The sequence below is a fragment of the Colobus angolensis genome, unplaced genomic scaffold (genome assembly GCF_000951035.1).
Source record: "Colobus angolensis palliatus isolate OR3802 unplaced genomic scaffold, Cang.pa_1.0 Scaffold589, whole genome shotgun sequence".
Taxonomy (NCBI): domain Eukaryota; kingdom Metazoa; phylum Chordata; class Mammalia; order Primates; family Cercopithecidae; genus Colobus; species Colobus angolensis.
The window spans coordinates 433,637-451,434 of NW_012119476.1; the positions used below are offsets into that span (position 1 = coordinate 433,637).

General features: G+C 37.8%; 1 protein-coding gene across 2 annotated transcripts in view; it reads left to right on the plus strand.

Annotated features, from left to right (window-relative positions):
- Positions 1 to 17,798, plus strand: part of ZDHHC15 (zinc finger, DHHC-type containing 15) — a 174,017-nt gene that overhangs the window by 73,238 nt on the left and 82,981 nt on the right. For both annotated transcript variants that reach the window (XM_011962253.1, XM_011962254.1), the window contains one exon: positions 3,511 to 3,631. In XM_011962253.1, the coding sequence (XP_011817643.1) occupies positions 3,511 to 3,631 (121 nt within the window). The remainder of the gene's footprint in view (positions 1 to 3,510; positions 3,632 to 17,798) is intronic.

Genomic DNA, 17,798 nt, shown 5'->3' on the forward strand with positions numbered 1-17,798 from the left:
ATGCACATGTATGTTTATTGCAGCACCATTCACAATAGCAAAGACTTGGAAAAAACCCAAACGTCCATCAATGGTAGACTAGATTAAGATTTCTAGGTATTTTATTCTCTTTGTAGCAATTGTGAATGGGAGTTCACTCATGATTTGGCTCTCTATTTGTCTGTTATTGGTGTATAAGAATGCTTGTGATTTGCACATTGATTTTGTATCCTGAGACTTTGTTGAAGTTGCTTATCAACTTAAATGGAGATTTTGGGCTGAGTTGATGCGGTTTTCTAAATATACAATCATGTCATCTGCAAACAGGGACAATTTGACTTCCTGTTTTCCTAATTTAATACCCTTTATTTCTTTCTCTTGCCTGATTGCCCTAGCCTGAACTTCCAATACGATGTTGAATAGGAGTGGTGAGAGAGGGCATCCCTGTCTTGTGCCAGTTTTCAAAGGGATTGCTTCTAGTTTTTGCCCATTGAGTATGATACTGACTGTGGGTTTGTCATAAATAGCTCTTATTATTTTGAGATATGTTCCATCAATACCTAGTTTATTGAGTGTTTTAGCATGAAGGACTGTTGAATTTTGTTGGAGGTCTTTTCTGAATCTATTGAGATAATCATGTGGTTTTTGTCTTTGGTTCTGTTTATATGATGGATTACGTTTATTCATTTGCATTTGTTGAACCAGCCCTGCATCCCAGGAATGTAGCCAACTTGATCTTGGTGAATAAGCTTTTTGATGTGCTGCTGGATTCGGTTCGCCAGTATTTTATTGAGGATTTTCACATCGATGTTCATCAGGGATATTCGTCTAAAATTCTCTTTTTTTGTTGTGTCTCTGCCAGCCTTTGGTATCACGATTATGCTGGTCTCATAGAATGAGTTAGGGAGGATTCCCTCTTTTTCTATTGATTGGAATAGTTTCAGAAGGAATGGTATCAGCTCCCCTTTGTACCTCTGGTAAAATTTGGCTATGAATCTGTCTGGTCCTGGACTTTTTTTGGTTGGTAGGCTATTAATTATTGCCTCAATTTCAGAGCCTGTTATTGGTCTATTCAGAGATTCTTCCTGGTTTGGTCTTGGGAGGATGTATATGTCCAGGAATTTATCCATTTCTTCTAGATTTTCTAGTTTATTTTTGTGGAGGTGTTTGTAGTATATTCTGATGGTAGTTTGTGTTTCTGTTGGATCAGTGGTGATATCCCCTTTATCATTTTTTATTGTGTCTCTTTTCTTCTTTATTAGTCTTGCTAGCATTCTAGCAGTCTATCACTTTTGTTGATCTTTTCAAAAAAAAAAACCAGCTCCTGGATTCATTGATTTTTTGGAAGGGTATTTTGTATCTCTGTCTCCTTCAGTTCTGCTCTTATCTTAGTTATTTCTCGACTTCTGCTAGCTTTTGAGTTTGTTTGCTCTTGTTTCTCTAGTTCTTTCAATTGTGATGTCAGGGTGTCTATTTTAGATCTTTCCTTCTTTCTCTTGTGGGCATTTAAGTGCTCTAAATTTCCCTATACACACTGCTTTAAATGTGTCCCAGAGATTCTGGTATGTTGTATCTTTGTTCTCATTGGTTTCCAATAACATCTTTATTTCTGCCTTCATTTAGTTATTTACCCAGTAGTCATTCAGGAGCAGGTTGTTTAGTCATTCAGGAGGAGGTTGTTTAGTTTCCATGCAGTTGTGTGGTTTTGAGTGAGTTTCTTAATCCTGAGTTCTAATATGATTTCACTGTGGTCGGAGAGACAGTTTGTTATGATTTCTGTTCTTTTACCTTTGAGGAGTGCTTTACTTCCAACTATGTGGTCCATTTTGGAATAAGTGCAATGTGCTGCTGAGAAGAATGTATATTCTGTTGATTTGGGGTGGAGAGTTCTGTAGATGTCTATTAGGTCTGCTAGGTGCAGAGCTCAGTTCAAGTTCTGGATATCCTTGTTAACTTTCTGTCTCATTGATCTGTCTAATGTTGACAGTGGGGTGTTAAAGTCTCCCATTATTATTGTGTGGAGTCTTAGTCTCTTTTTAGGTCTCTCAGGACTTGCTTTATGAATCTGGGTGCTCCTGTATTGGGTGTATATATATATTTAGGATAGTTAGCTCTTTTTGTTGAATTGATCCCTTTACCATTATGTAATGGACTTCTTTGTCTCTTTTGATCTTTGTTGGTTAAAGAAAAAACAGATAAAGTCTGTTTTATCAGAGACTAGGATTGCAACCCCTCCTTTTTTTTGTTTTTGTTTTTGTTTTTGTTTTTTTGCTTTCCATGTGCTTGGTAGATCTTCCTCCATCCCTTTATTTTGAGCCTATATGTGTCTCTGCACGTGAGATGGGTCTCCTGAATACAGCACACTGATGGGTCTTGACTTTTTATCCAGTTTGCCAGTCTTTGTCTTTTAATTGGGGCATTTAGCCCATTTATATTTAAGGTTAATATTGTTATGTGTGAATTTGATCCTGTCATTATGATGTTACTTGGTTATTTTGCCTATTAGTTGATGGGGTTTATAATTTGGCATGTTTTTGCAGTGGCTGGTACCAGTTGTTCCTTTCCATGTTTAGTGCTTCCTTCAGGAGCTCTTGTAAGGCAGGCCTAGTGGTGACAAAATCTCCAGCAGTAACGTCAAATTTTTAAACAATTCAAAAATTAGACTTCTAAAGGAGATTTTTATTTACCTATTATTGTCTGGCACTTCTGCACCAATATTATGAAGTAGGTATTATTTCTTCTATTTTACAGACGAAGAAACAGATTGAGAATGTCTGATTTTGCAAAGTGGTTTTCTATTAAGTGATAGACATGAGACTTAAACCCAGAAATTCTGACCCCATATCCTTTTTTTCATCTCAGTCTACCCTTTGGCACAGATAGAATAAATGCTTTCAGATTCGTATTACTTTTGAAGATCATTGGTATATATTTTGCAAGATTAGCAAAATATGGCACCATTGCAGCAACAAGCTCCATACCGGACTAAAAAAGTATTCAATAGTGAGAATATCTAAATTTCCACCTATTTACATGATTAGAATATGCAGACAATGTTACAAGCAGTCTCATCCAGCTTCTCCAAGGGTGTTATCAGTGTCATCTATGAAAACTCTTGCAACTTGATAAGTATGGTTAATTATCAACATGACCCTGGCAAACATATGTTACACATCTGTATGCAGCATCATATTATGAATCAATGGAAAGGGACAAGTATTGAAATCAGATGAATTGAGTTTGAAGTCCAACATTGCCACTAGTTAGTTGATTGAGTGCAACTTTAGGCAAGTTACTTAATCTCTCTGTTTGATTTTCTTTATAAAACAATACACATATCTCATGCTTTTGATGATTGAGATAAAAGCCAGATTATTGAAATAATTATCCAGAGAACATTTTAAGACAAAGTGGTGCTTGAACTTCAAGGGTAGGTAACAAATAATTTTATTAAAGTAGTTATTGTTGTTGGTTTTAATCTTTTCTATTAACCTTAGATAATAAAGTCTTACCTTTCACTCCTGCTTCCAGTTCCACTTGTCCTACACAGACAAGGAGCGCTATGAAAATGAAGAGAGACCTGAGGTCCAGAAGCAGATGCTTGTTGATATGGCCAAAAAGCTACCGGTTTACACAAGAACTGGAAGTGGAGGTCAGTTCATCCAAAGGCAGCTAGAGAGGCAGCTCAGCAAGTATCTCAGAAAGGCTAAGTCATATATGTTCTCAAACTAGCCCCTTTTTTATCCTCCCATCTTCTGAAAACCACTATGGAGATTTTTCTCTACATTTTATTTTTTCTAAATTTTAAACACATATCAAAGCTGGAAGAATTATATAGTAAACACCTGTATACCCCAAACTGGATTCTACTGCTAACATTTTTCTATGTTGCTTTATCACATATCTGTCCGCATATGCATATCTCTATCTTTCATCAAGCCATCTTATTTTTCTGATGCATTTCAAAGTAAATAGCTGACATCAGTAAGATATATACCTAAATATTTTATTCTGTTTTGGTAAAATGTACGTACAAACACATGCATAATCTTAAGTGTACAATTCTATGTGTTTTGAAAACTGTACACATCTGTGTAACTGAAACCCCAATAAAATTGCCATCACCTCAGAAAGTTCCGTCATGCCTCATTTCCAGTCAATCCCACCCCACCCTACTCCCCACAGACAGCCACTATTCTGATAGCTTTTCACTATAAATTAGTTTTGTCTGCTCTCAAATTTTATTTAATTGGAATCACAGAATATATACTCTTGCATCTGGCTTCTTTTATTCAACATAATGTTTGTAAGATTCATCCATCTTTTTTTATTGCTGAGTAGCATTACATTGTATGAATGTATCAAAGTTTATCCATTCACTAGTTGATAAATATTTGGGTTATTTCTAGTGTTTAGTTATTATGAGTCAATCTGCTATAAATGTTACTGTATAAGGATCTGTGCAAAGACATATCTTCTTTTTTCTTTAGTAAATATCCCATACTGAATTTTACTCTTAAGTTTCGTCTGCATGACTAAAACAGTACTTGCTGAACTAATTCTCCACTTTTTAAATTTTGAAAACCTACAGAGTTATGGGGAATATATTAAAAAGTTTGAAAACCATAGTTCTTCTGATATGTCATCCTAATGTTTCTAATAAGGATAATTTTGTTTCACATTTCAAGGCTTTAGAAAGTTTACTCTCAGACACATATTCATTTGTTCATCATTTATTCGGCAAATATTTATTAAGATATATGGAAACTGGGGAAATTTTCCTATGTTCTTGGTATTATATGATATTAAGGACTTGCTGTTAATTTTGTTAGCGCAATAATATAGTGGTTATGATTTTTAAAAATCTTCATGCATATGGAAATATTTATGGTTTGAAGTGACACAGTGTTTGGGATTTGTTTAAAATGATCAAGTAAAAAGCTAGTGGAAGAGATAGGTGAAACAAAAATGACACAGTGTTGATAATTGTTGAATCTGGGTAATGGTACTTACCATGGTACCTTTGCTACTGACTATTCGCTGGAACCTTGAGGTATTTGCAGCTCCCAGGATAGGCAATAATAGGAAAGGCTTCTCTGAGTAAATACCATTTGAAGACTTAAATGATAAGGATTTAGCCATGTGTATTAGTCAGCGTTCTCCAGATAAATAGAGCCAATAGAATTATGTGTGTGTGTGTGTGTGTGTGTGTGTGTGTGTGTGTGTGTGTATACATACATACAGAGAGAGAGAGATTATGAGGAATCAGCAAATGATTATGGAACCTGAGAAGTCCCACGGTCTTCCATCTGCAAGCTGGAGAATCAGGGAAGCTGGTAATGTAATTATAGTCTGAATTAAATGGTTTGAGAACCAGTAGTGCTGATGGTGTAAGCCCCAGTCTAATGGCAGAAAACTGATGTCCCAGCTCATGCAGTCAATGGCAGAAAACTGATGTCCCAGCTCATGCAGTTAGACAAGAGTAAATTCTCTCATCCTCTACATTTTTGTTCTGTTCAGGTCCTCAAAGGATTGGATGAGGCCCACCTGCATTGGAGAAGACAGTCTGCTTTGCACAGTCTAGATTTGAATGATAATCTCACCCAAAAACACCTTCACAGAGACACCTAGAAATAATATTTAACCAAATATCTAGGTACCCCATGACCCGGTAAAGTTGACACACAAAATTAACTATCACAAGTCCAGCCCTTGTCAACTTGGCACCCATACACATCTCCTTAAACCATACTCTCCACTTAAAGACAATAACAAGGTTACAGTTTTACCTAACATGATACAAGTATCATGCATTCAACTGAAAACATACTAACCCCTTCCACAGAAGAATAGGTATTCTTAAGTGAGTTTACTTTTCTCCTTGCTATTTTGTTAAAAACAATTTAAATACTATGATATAAAATTAACAACACTTAAATACTATGATGTAAAGTCAATACACCTTATATTACATGATAAGGGAATAAGAGAAGGAAGAAAACAAAGATATATGAGATACACACATACAATTGTATTCATAACAAAATAAGAAGGAAACACCGATAACAATAACAGACCTTGTTTCCGTAACTGGTCACATGGTCATAGCTGGTATTTATAGCTACTTTCTCCCACCATCCATTCTGTACTCCCTTTGCCCTTAGGAAACACCTCAGCTGGTACTGCTTTTTTACCTGATGTGGTGACCCAAATCTTCAGTTCTGAAGAGTCTGGGTCATTAATAGTCCTGCCTGAATTGAATTGTTGTGGTTTTCCATTGACCGAATCACTAGGCATGGTAACACTAAGAGATGCCCTAAGGCACCTCTTGTATTCTTAACATACTCTTTATTTCCTCCATTGCAGAGTACTAATAGTCCAATTTACACTTAATAGTCTAAAAGTCTATTATACCAGTTTACACTCCCATTTCCACCCCTGGATTTCCACCCAGGACTCAAGGGGTGGAAATGGAAGTGGCAGCACTCACCATTATCCTTAGTTACCCACTAACAAAATTGCACTATTAAGTCTAATATACACTTCGTAATCTGGATCAGTTATCCCAGCCAACATTGCACCTGCCTCTTGTCCTGCTGATTCAGAGATATGAGGATTCCAAAGTACTGGGTGGCAGTCTTAACTTCCAGTTCAGTGGAATCATTGTTGTGTCTCCTGGTGGAAGCATTCCTCTCTCTGGGACTAACACCTCTAGGCTAGCAAAGCACAAGGTTGCAGGAACAGGAAGAAAACATTTTGTTAGTGGGTCACTTAGGGTAACGGTGAGTGGTACCACTCCCGTTTCTACCCCTTCATTTCTGGACCTGTGAATCCTAACAGAGAATCAGCATCATCTATTGGACACTGATTCAGAGCATATACAGCTTTGGGGAAAACCTTGCCCCAGCCCTGAAAGGTATTGACACCTAACTGGCACTGTAACTGACACTTCAAAAGACCATGTCACCACTCTGTCAAGCCAGCTGCTTCAGGATGATGGGGAACATGGTAACACCAGTAAATTCCACAAGCATGGGCCTATTGCAGCACTTCTCTTTCTGTGAAAGGAGTTCCTTGATCAGGCGTAATGCTGTGTGGAATATCATGATGGTGGATAAGGCATTTTATAAGTCCATGGATGGTACTTTTAGCAGAAGCGTAGCATGCAGGGAAGACAAATCTGTATCCAAAGTGTCTATTCCAGTAAGGACAAAACACTGCCTCTTCCATCATAGAAGCACTCCAATGTAATCAACCTGATACCAGGTTGATGGCTCATCACCCCAGAGAATGGTGCTATATCGCGTGCTGAGTGTTGGTCTCTGCTGTTAGCAGATTGGGTAGTCAGGAATGGCAGTAGGCAGGTCAGCCTTGGTGAGTGAAAGTCCATATTGCTGAGCCATGTAACCTCTATCCCTGCCACCATGGCCACTTTGTTCATGAGCCCATTGGGCAGTAACTGGGGTGGGTGGGAAAAGAGACTGACTGGTAATCATAAAACAGGTCATTCTGTTTGTTTGATTATTGAAATCCTTCTCTGCTATAGTGCTATTTTCTGAATGTTTGTGTGCCCCTATCCCCAAGGGGATGATATTAGGAGGTGAGATCTTTGGGGAGGTGGTTAAGTGGTAGAACCCTCATGAATGGGATTAGTGTCCTTATAATAAGGCTCCAGAGAGCTGCTTTGCCCCTTTCACCATGAGAGGGCACAGCAAGAAAGCACTGTCTATAAAAGAGGCCCGCACCAGCACTAAAGCTCTTGGTACCTTGATCTTGGAACTCCAAGCCTCGAGAACCATGAGAATAAATTTGTTGTTTAGAAGTACCCGGTCCATGGTATTTTGTTAGAGCAGCCCCAAATGGAGTAAGACATGTGATCAAACATGAGTGAGCATTCACACAAGACACAAATATCTTCACACATTTTTTTTCCATTCAGAGAGGTCTTTCCACACACTTCTTTTCCAAATTTCCTTGTCACGAGGGCTCTCTTTACAAATGTATTTCTCACAGTGTTAGTGAAAGGTACATTTTCTATTCCTTCCCAGTGTGAGTGAGCAGAACTATTCTAACCTTCCATTCTCCTCAAGCCTTTGAATCCTCCCCTCAACATTAAACCAAGGCAGGTCCAGCATTTCCAATTTACTCACTGTGGGCCACCTTTTCATCATGTTTTAGCAAACCAACCAACCACATTGTTAGAATGTTTTCCAACTCCCTGAGCTGCAACATTAAAATCAGAATCTCTGCTTACTAGGCCCCTATCAATAAATTTGACCAGATTCAACTTTATGTTTTTTCCAACATTAGTATTTGTTTCCACATGTGTTCCCTAGATTTCTAGCTGTATAAATTGGAAAATTTGAGTAGTTCTTTTGGAATGTAGTACACGTCTTTATGGGTCACACTTTGTACCTTACTTTTAGGGATCTGTTAGGGCTTGATTCCTATTATAGGTCTTAGAAGCAAAGAGGGTGGATCCAGAGGAGAATCAACATTGTCCTGTATAGTGGTCTGAGTTTCCTTAAGCAATGCAGTGTTGATCCCTTCAGACAGGATTGGAGAGGCCAATACCACGGGCAGTTGTAAGCTGCTTCCACTGGTTGCAGGGAGGCCTCCTCTCCTGGCAAAGAAGATGAATTGGAATTTAGGCACTCAGTATCTCTGGCTTCATAAGGTTCTTCCCACACATCCCCATCCTAACTTATAGGATCCAATTCTTTCAAAATCAGTGCCCTTATTTTAACACTAAATACCCTGCAAGACTGGGAGTTCAACTATCATTGTAATTCAGCTCTTTACAGATGAAATTCTGTGGTTTTCAGCAATCTCAGTCCTGTGGCTACATGCAAGAAGCATCTCCTTTAGGAGACACATAGAAGCTTTCAGGTCATTTATCCAGCACTTTGGCTGGGAATTCCTGAACTGATCCTTTTCTTTTAGCACTTTTTTCAATCATGTTAGAAGCTACAAGCCAACCTCATTTTATTCATTAGTTTTTCAAAAATGTTAAAAATTATCATATATAGTCACCCAGCTACTTGCTTCTCATAAATGGTTGATTAAGAGCATCTATTGAAGATACTTTGCATATTTCCATTGCCAGATCATGCCACAGATTACCAGTGCTCTCTTTATTACTTGATACAGTGTCACTCTTTATTACTTGATACAGTGTCATTAGCATCATCAAAACTAATAAGATTGAAGAGCCAATTCCAGAAACTTCAGAACCAATTCAGAAAACTCATTCCTAAAATTCTGTTTCTTTGGAATCACTATCAGTAGGGATCTCTATAGAAAAATAACAGTAAGATATATGTATATAAATTATTGTGATTTACATTGAGGAATTAGCTCACATAATTATGGAGGCTGAGAAGTCCCACTGTCTGCCATCGGCAAGCTGGAGACCCAGGAAAAGTGGTGGTGTAGTTCTACTTTGAGCCCAAAGTGTAAGCACTGGGAGAAACAATGGTATAAGTTCTACTGCAAGTCCAAAGGCCTCCTGAGAACCTGAGAGCCAAAAGTGTAAGTTTCAGTTTGAGTCCGAAGTTCTGAAAACCAGGAAACCTGATCACATAAGTCCCAGTCTAAGGACAGACTGATGTCTTATCTCATGCAGTCAGGCAGAGAGAACAAATTCTCCCTTCCTCTGAATTTTTACCCTATTCAGGTCCTCAAAGGATTGGATGAAGCCCACCCACATTGGGGAAGACAATCTGCTTTACTCAGTCTACGGATTCAAATGCTAATCTCACCCAGAAACACTCTCACAAAGACACTTAGAAATAATGTTTAACCAAATATCTGGGCACCCTATGACTCAGTCAAGTTGACACATGAAATTAACCATCAGAATTAAAACCAGACAAAGAAATCGCACATAGGAGGCAGGACCAACTTGCAGCTCCCACTTGGATGGACAAAACAACATGTGGAGACTCACACCGTGAACTTTTGCTCTAAGAACTACCACAGGAACATACCAGGAAAGCAGAAAGAATTCACAGATTCTTTGAAAGAAGCATCTTGCCACTGCAAACTCCGTGAGACAGCCAAAAACCTGTGAGTGCCCAAAGTGTGAGAGGGGAAAAGTCCACCTCTGAACACGCATCCTCACTGGGGAATCTGAAAATTCTGATCATGGGAAAAGGATTTAACCTTAGAGCTGAAACAAATTTGGAGAGCCAAGAGAAATATAAAAGTAGAGGAAGCAGTGGGAAGAACCCTGTAGGCACTCAGTCTTCAGGGAAGCCCAGGCTAGCCATTTCCTTGTCACTAGGGCTCTCTTTATTTCAAGGGTTCCTTGGGGAAGGGCCACAGGGAGAAGGAAACTACTGAACTTTGTTATAATTTCAACTGAGCATGAATTTTCTTGGACATAATCCAGGGAGGTGAACGGGAAGTATAGATACGAGCACAGAAGCTGTGGCAGGCAGGGAGGGGCAAGGCCTGAAAGCCCTGCTTGCTTTCTCCGTGGGGACGCTTGTAGCAAGGCAAGATGTCAGCCCTGCAAACCAGCTTCCTAGATATAGACTAGGTGCTGTTGGTGGGGCTCCGTGAGAGTGAGACTGGCCTTGCTGGCTGCATGGGAGTTGGGTGAGGTCTGTCACTGCTGGCTTTTCTCCACTTCCCACGTGACTTATATGATGTAGCAGAGGCAGCCATAATCCTCCTGGGAACATAACTCCATTAGCCTGAGAACCACAGCCCCATTTCCCACAGCAACCACAGCAAGCCCCACACAAGGAGAGTCTGAGCTCAGACATGCCTAACCTGCCCTGATGGCCTTTCTCTACATGCCATGGTAGCTGAAGATAAAATTTCCTGGGAGCTCTATGTCGTGCCCAATGCCTGAGAAACCAGAATACTTATCCATGTGACCCTAGGGAAAGATTGAATCCCCACTATACTACCACAGCTGATGCTCTCTTGAAAGCCCCACGTCCTGGCTGGAGGCCAACCAACTCAAGCCATTAAAACAACACATAAAAGAACAACCCTGCTCTAAGAAAGGAGAAAACAACAGCTAATTCCACTGCCTGGGACATCCTAGCTAACCAGAGGTCCTGAGTTTGTCCACGTAATAGCTTCACTGTTAGCACAAATGGCATTTGAGAAAACCAGGGCCATAAAAAAAAACTACAATCAAGGATCCTCACAGAATCCACTTCAACTCCCCTCTTGCCTCCACTGGAGCAGGTGCTGGTATCCATGAGTGAGAGAACTGAAGACGGATCATATCACAGGACTCTTTGCAGACACTCCCAAGTACCAGCACAGAGTCTGGTAGCTCTGCTGGGTGGCTAGACCCAGAAGAGCAAATAACAATCACTGCAGTCTGGTGCTCAGGAAACCCTATCCTTAGAAAAATAAGGAGAATACCACCTCAAGGGATCACCCAGTGGAGGAAAAGAATCTGAACAGCAGCCCTTGAGCCACAGAATGTTCCTCTGACATAGTCTACCCAAATGAGAAGGAACGAGAAAAACAATTCTGATCATATGATAAAGCAAGGTTCTTTAACATCCCCCAAAGACCACACTAGGCCACAAGCAATGGATCTAAACCAAGAAGAATCCTGTGAATTGCCCAGAAAAGAATTTAGAAGGTCAATTATTAAGCTGTTCAAGGAGGGACCAGAGAAAGATGAAAAATAACTTAAAGATATTTAAAAAAATTACAGGATATGGATGAAAATATCTCCAGAGAAATAGACAGCATAAATAAAAAACATCCACAGTTTCTGGAAATGAAACACACTTAGAGAAATGCAAAAGAAACTGGGAAGTTACAACAATATAATTGAAGAAGTAGAAGAAAGAGCATCAGAGCTCAAAGAAAAGGCTTTTGAATTAACCCAATCTGACAAAGACAAAGAAAAAAGATTCAAAAATAATGAACAAAACATCTAACAAGTTGTGTGATTATGTTAATTGTGTTATTCTGAAACCTAAGAGTAATTGGTGTTCCTGAGGAAGAAGAGAGATCTAAGTGTTTGGAAAACTTATTTGGGGGAAAAACCGAGGAAAATGTCCCTGGTCTTGCTAGAGATATAGACATCCAAATACAAGAAGCTCAAAGAACACCCAGGAAATTCATAGCAAAAAGATCATCATATAGGCACACAGTCATTAGGTTATCTAAAGTCAAGACAAAGGAGAGAATCTTAAGAGCTGTGAGGCAAAAGCATCAGGTAACCTATGAAGGAAAAACTATCAGACTAACATCAGATTTGTCAGCAGAAACCCTGCAAGCTAGAAGGGATTGGGGTCCTGTCTTTTGCCTCTTTGAAGAAAATAATTACCAGCCAAGAATTTTGTATCCAGCGAAAGAAAGCTTCATAAATGAGGGAAAGATAAAGTCTTTTTTAGACAAATACTGAGAGAATTTGCCACTACCAAGGCAGAGCTACAAGAAATGTTAAAAGGAGTTCAATATCATGAAACAAAACCTTAAATTACAGCAAAATAGAAGTTTCTTAAAGCATAAATCTCACATGGCTTATAAAACAAAAACAATAAAAAAAGGCATTCATGCAACATCTAGCATGATGAATAGAATGATACCTCACATCTCAATATTAATGTTGAATGTAAATGGCCTAAATCCTTCACTTCAAATATACAGAATGGCAGAATGAATAAAAATCTACCAACCAAGTATCTGCTGTCTCAACTCACCTAACACTTAAGGACTGACATAAACTTAAGGTAAAGGGGTGAAAAAAGATACCCAATGCAAATGGACACCAAAAATATGCAGGGTTAGCTATTCTTATAACAGAAACAAACAGACTTTAAAGCAACAACAGTTTAAAAAGACAAAGAGGGAAATTATATAATGATAAAAGGACAGTTAAACAGGAAAATATCACAGTCCTAATATATATGCCTAATATATATATATATATATATATATATATATATATGCCTAAATATATATGCCTAATACTGGAGCCCACAAATGTATAAAACAATTACTATTAGACTTGATAAATGAAATAGAGGGCAACACAATAATAGTGGGGGACATCACTGCTCCACTGACAACACTAGACAGGCCATCAAGACAGAAAGTCAACAAAGAAATAGCAAAGAATCAATAGACTTAAACTATACACTAGAACAAATAGACTTAACAGATATTTACAGAACATTCTACCCAACTACTGCAAAATATACATTCTATTCATAAGCACATGGAACATTATTCAAGATAGACCATATGATAGGCCACAAAACAAGTCTCAGTAAATTTAAGAAAATCAAAATTATATCAAGTACTTTCTCAGACCACAGTGGAATACAATTGGAAGTCAACTTTAATGGGAACCTTCAAAACCATGCAAATACATAGAATTTAAATAATTTACTCATGAATGATTGTTGAGTCAACAATGAAATCAAGATGGAAATTTTAAAAATTCTTTGAACTGAATGACAATAGTAACACACCCTATCAAAGGCTCTGGGATACAGCAAAAGCAGTGCTGAGAGGAAAGTTCATAGCATTAAGTGTCTACATCAAAAAGTCTGAAAGAGCACAAATGGACAATCTAAGCTTACACCTCAAGGAACTAGAGGAACAAGAGCAGACCAAACCCAAACCCAGCAGAAGAAAATAAATAACAAAAATCAGAGCAGAACTAAATGAAATTGAAACAAAAAATGAGAATACAAAAGATAAGTGAAACGAAAAGCTTGTTCTTTGAAAAGATACAATTGATAGACAATTAGTGAGATAAACCAAGAAAAGAAGATCCAAATAAGCTAAATTTGAAACAAAAAGGGAGATATTACAACCTATAATAGAAATACAAAAGATCATTCAAGGCTACTAAGGATACCTTCATGGGCGCAAACTTGAAAACTTAGAGGAGATTGATAAATTCCTGGAAATATACAACTCTCCTAGATTAAACCAGAAAGAAATGGGAACTCTGAAGAGACCAGTAACAGGCAGCCAGATTAAAATGGTAATAAAAAAATTGCCAACAAAAAAGTCCAGGGCCAGATGGATTCACAGCTGAATTCTATCAGACATTCAAAGAAGAATTGGTACCACTCCTACTGAAACTATTCCAAAAGACAGAGAAAGAGGGAATCCTCCCTAAATTATTCTGTGAAGCCAATATTACCCTAATACCAAAAACGAGGAAAGAACATAGCTAAAAAAGAAAACTACAGACCAATATCCCTGATGAATATAGATGCAAAAATCCTCAACAAAATATTAGCTAACCAAATTCAACAGCATATCAAAAACATAACCCATCATGATCAAGTGGGTTTCATACCATGGATTCAGGGTTGATTTAACATAGGTAAGTCAATAAATGTGATACACCACATAAACATAATTAAAAACAAAAATCGCATGATCATCTCAATAGACGCAGAAAAAGCGTTTGACAAAATCCAGCATCGCTTTATGATTAAAATCCTCAGCAAAATCAGCATAGAAGGGAAATAAGGTAATAAAAGCCATCTATGACAAACCCACAGCCAAATTATCCTGAATGGGGAAAAGTTGAAAGCATTGCTCCTAAGAACTGGAACAAGACGAAGATGCCCATTTTCACCACTTCTATTCAACATAGTACTGGAAGTCCTAGAGTGATCAGACAAGAGAAAGAAATAAAGGACATCCAAATGAATAAAGAGGAAGTCAAATTGTTGCTGTTTGCTGATAATGTGATCATATACTTAGAAAACCCTAAAGACTCTTCCAAAAAGCTCCTGGATCTGATCAATGAATTCAGTAAAGTTTCAGATTAGAAAATTAATGTATACAAATCAGTAGCAGTGCTATACACCAACAGCAACCAAGCTGAGAATTAAATCAAGAACTCCACTACTTTTACTATAGTGGAAAACAAACAAACAAACAAACAAAACTTAGAAATATACCTAACCAAGGACGTGAAAGACCTCTACAAGGAAAACTACAAAACACTGCTGAAAGAAATCATAGACAACAGAAATAAATGGAAACATATCCCATGCCCATGAATGAGTATAATCAATATTGTGAAAATGACCATGCTGCCAAAAACAATAGACAAATTCAATGCAATTCCCATCAAAATACCATCATCATTCTTCACAGCACTGGAAAAAAACAATTCTAAAATTCATGTAAAACCATAAAAGCCCGCATTAGCCAATGCAAGAGTAAGCAAAAAGAACAAATCTGGAGGCATCACATTACCTGACTTCAAACTATACTGCAAGGCTATAGTCACCAAAGCAACATGGTACAGGTATAAAAATAGGCACACAGACCAATGGAACAGAATAGAGAACCCAGAAATAAGCCCAAATACTTACAGCTAACTGATTTTTGAAACAAAAACATAAAGTGTGGAAAGACACCCTATTCAACAAATGGTGCTGGGATAATTGGCAAGCCACATGTAGAAGAATGAAACTGGATCCTCATTTATCACTGTATACAAAAATCAACTGAACTCAAGTTGGATCACAGACTTAAATCTAAGACCTGAAACCATAAACATTCTAGAAGATAACATTGGAAAAACTTTGCTAGATATTGGCCTATGCAAATAGTTCATGACCAAGAACCCAAAGGCAAATACAACACAAACAAAGATAAATTGATGAGACTTAATTAAACTAAAAAGCTTCTGCACAGGAAAAGAAATAATCAGCAGAGTAAACAGACAACCCAAGGACTGGGAAAAAATATCCGCAAACTATGCATGTGACAAGGGACGAATATCCAGAATCTACAAGGAACTAAAATCAGCAAGAAAAAAGCAATCCCATCAAAAAGTGAGCTAAGGACCTGAATAAACAATTCTCAAAAGAAGATATACAAATGGCCAACAAACATGTGAAAAAATTCTCAACATCACTAATTTTCAGGGAAATGCAAGTCAAAACCACCATGAAATACCACCTTATTCCTTCAAGAATGGCCATAATTTAAAAATCAAAGCATAATAAACATTGGCTTTGATGTGGTGAAAAGGGAACACTTTTACACTCCTGGTGGGAATATAAACTACTACAACCGCTATGGAAAACAGTATGGAGATTCCTTAAAGAACTAAAAGTAGATCTATCATTTGGTCCTGCAATCCCACTCCTGGATATTTACCCAGAGCAAAAGAAGTCATTATATGAAAAAGACACTTGCATAGGCATGTTCATTGCAGCACAGTTTGCAATCACAAATTATACAAATATGGAACCAGCCCAAATGGCCACCAATCAGTGAGTGAATAAAGAAAATGTTATATATATATATATAGAGAGAGAGAGCCATAAAAATATACTGTGTATATATATAATATAGAATATATAATATACTGTATATATACAGTATTTTATATAATTTTATATACAGTATATATTATATATAATAATTATATATTTTATATATATACACTACTCAGCCATAAAAAGGGAACAAAATAATGGCATTCTCAGCAACCTGGATGGAGCTGGAGACCATTATTCTACGTAAAGTAACTCAGGAGTGGAAAACATTATATCATATGTTTTCACTTATGAGTGAGAGCTAAGCTATGAGGATGCAGAAGCCTAAGAATGATATAATTGACTCTGGGGACTCAGGGGAAAAGGTAGCGGGTGGCAAGGGATAACAGACTACACATTCTACACATTGGGTACAGTATATACTGCTCAGATGATGGGTGCACCAAAATCTCAGAAATCACCACTAAACAGCTTATCCATGTAACCAAACACCACCTGTTCCCCAAAAACCTATTGAAATTTAAAAAAATAAAATAAAATTAACCATCACACCAGCAGAGGGATGATTATCCCAGGCAAAAGGAACTGCAAGCACAAAAAGCCCTGAAGCAGGAGCAAGCTTCATTACAAGAGCAGATAGGCAGCCAGTTTCACTGGAACATAGTATGAGGAGAGTTTTGCAAGATACATTTGAAGAGATAGGCAGAGGTTAGATGATACAGGACATGGTAAGGAGTTTGGATTTTATTCTGAAGGTGTTGGAAATCCATTGAGAGTTTTAAGTGGAGAGTGATATGATCTGATTTACATTTTTTTATTATTTTATTTTTAGAAACAGTATCTTGCTCTATCACCCAGGCTGGAGTACGGTAATTCACTGTACTCCATTGATTACTGCAGCCTCGAGCTCCTGGGCTCTAGTAATCCTACTGCCTCGGCCTCTCAAGTTGCTGAGGCCACAAGTGCGTACCACCATGCCTGGCTAATTTATTTTATTTTATTTTTTGTAGAGACACGATCTTACTATGTTGTCCAGGCTGTTCCGGAACTCCTGATCTCAAGCAATAGTTGTGCCTTGGTCTCTCAAAGTGCTGGGATTATAGACATGAGCCACTACACCAGATCTGATGTAGATTTTGACAGATCACCCAGCTACTCTGTATAGTAGGTCTTGTGAGGGGCAAGTATGAAAGCAGAGTGATAAATTACACAGCTATTGCAGTCAACTAGCTAAGAGACAATGTGGCTTAAATGAGGATGGGGCATTGACAGTATATTTTAAAATATGCAAAAGGACCCAGATATGCATGTTCTTCTCCCTCCCTCTTTGACTCAATTACGCCCACAACTTTAGTCACTCACATACTTCCATTAGTAGAAGTGAACACAAATCTCTGCTGAATTAACTGTCTATTGTGTTGAATCAGTAATATGTGCTTAATGTACACTTTAGATGAAATTATTATATTAGTTCAAATTATTCATCATTTTAGTTTTTATACTTAATAATCACATTAAACACAGTCATACTCTATCAATGAACATCTAGAAAATGAGAGGGAAAGTAAA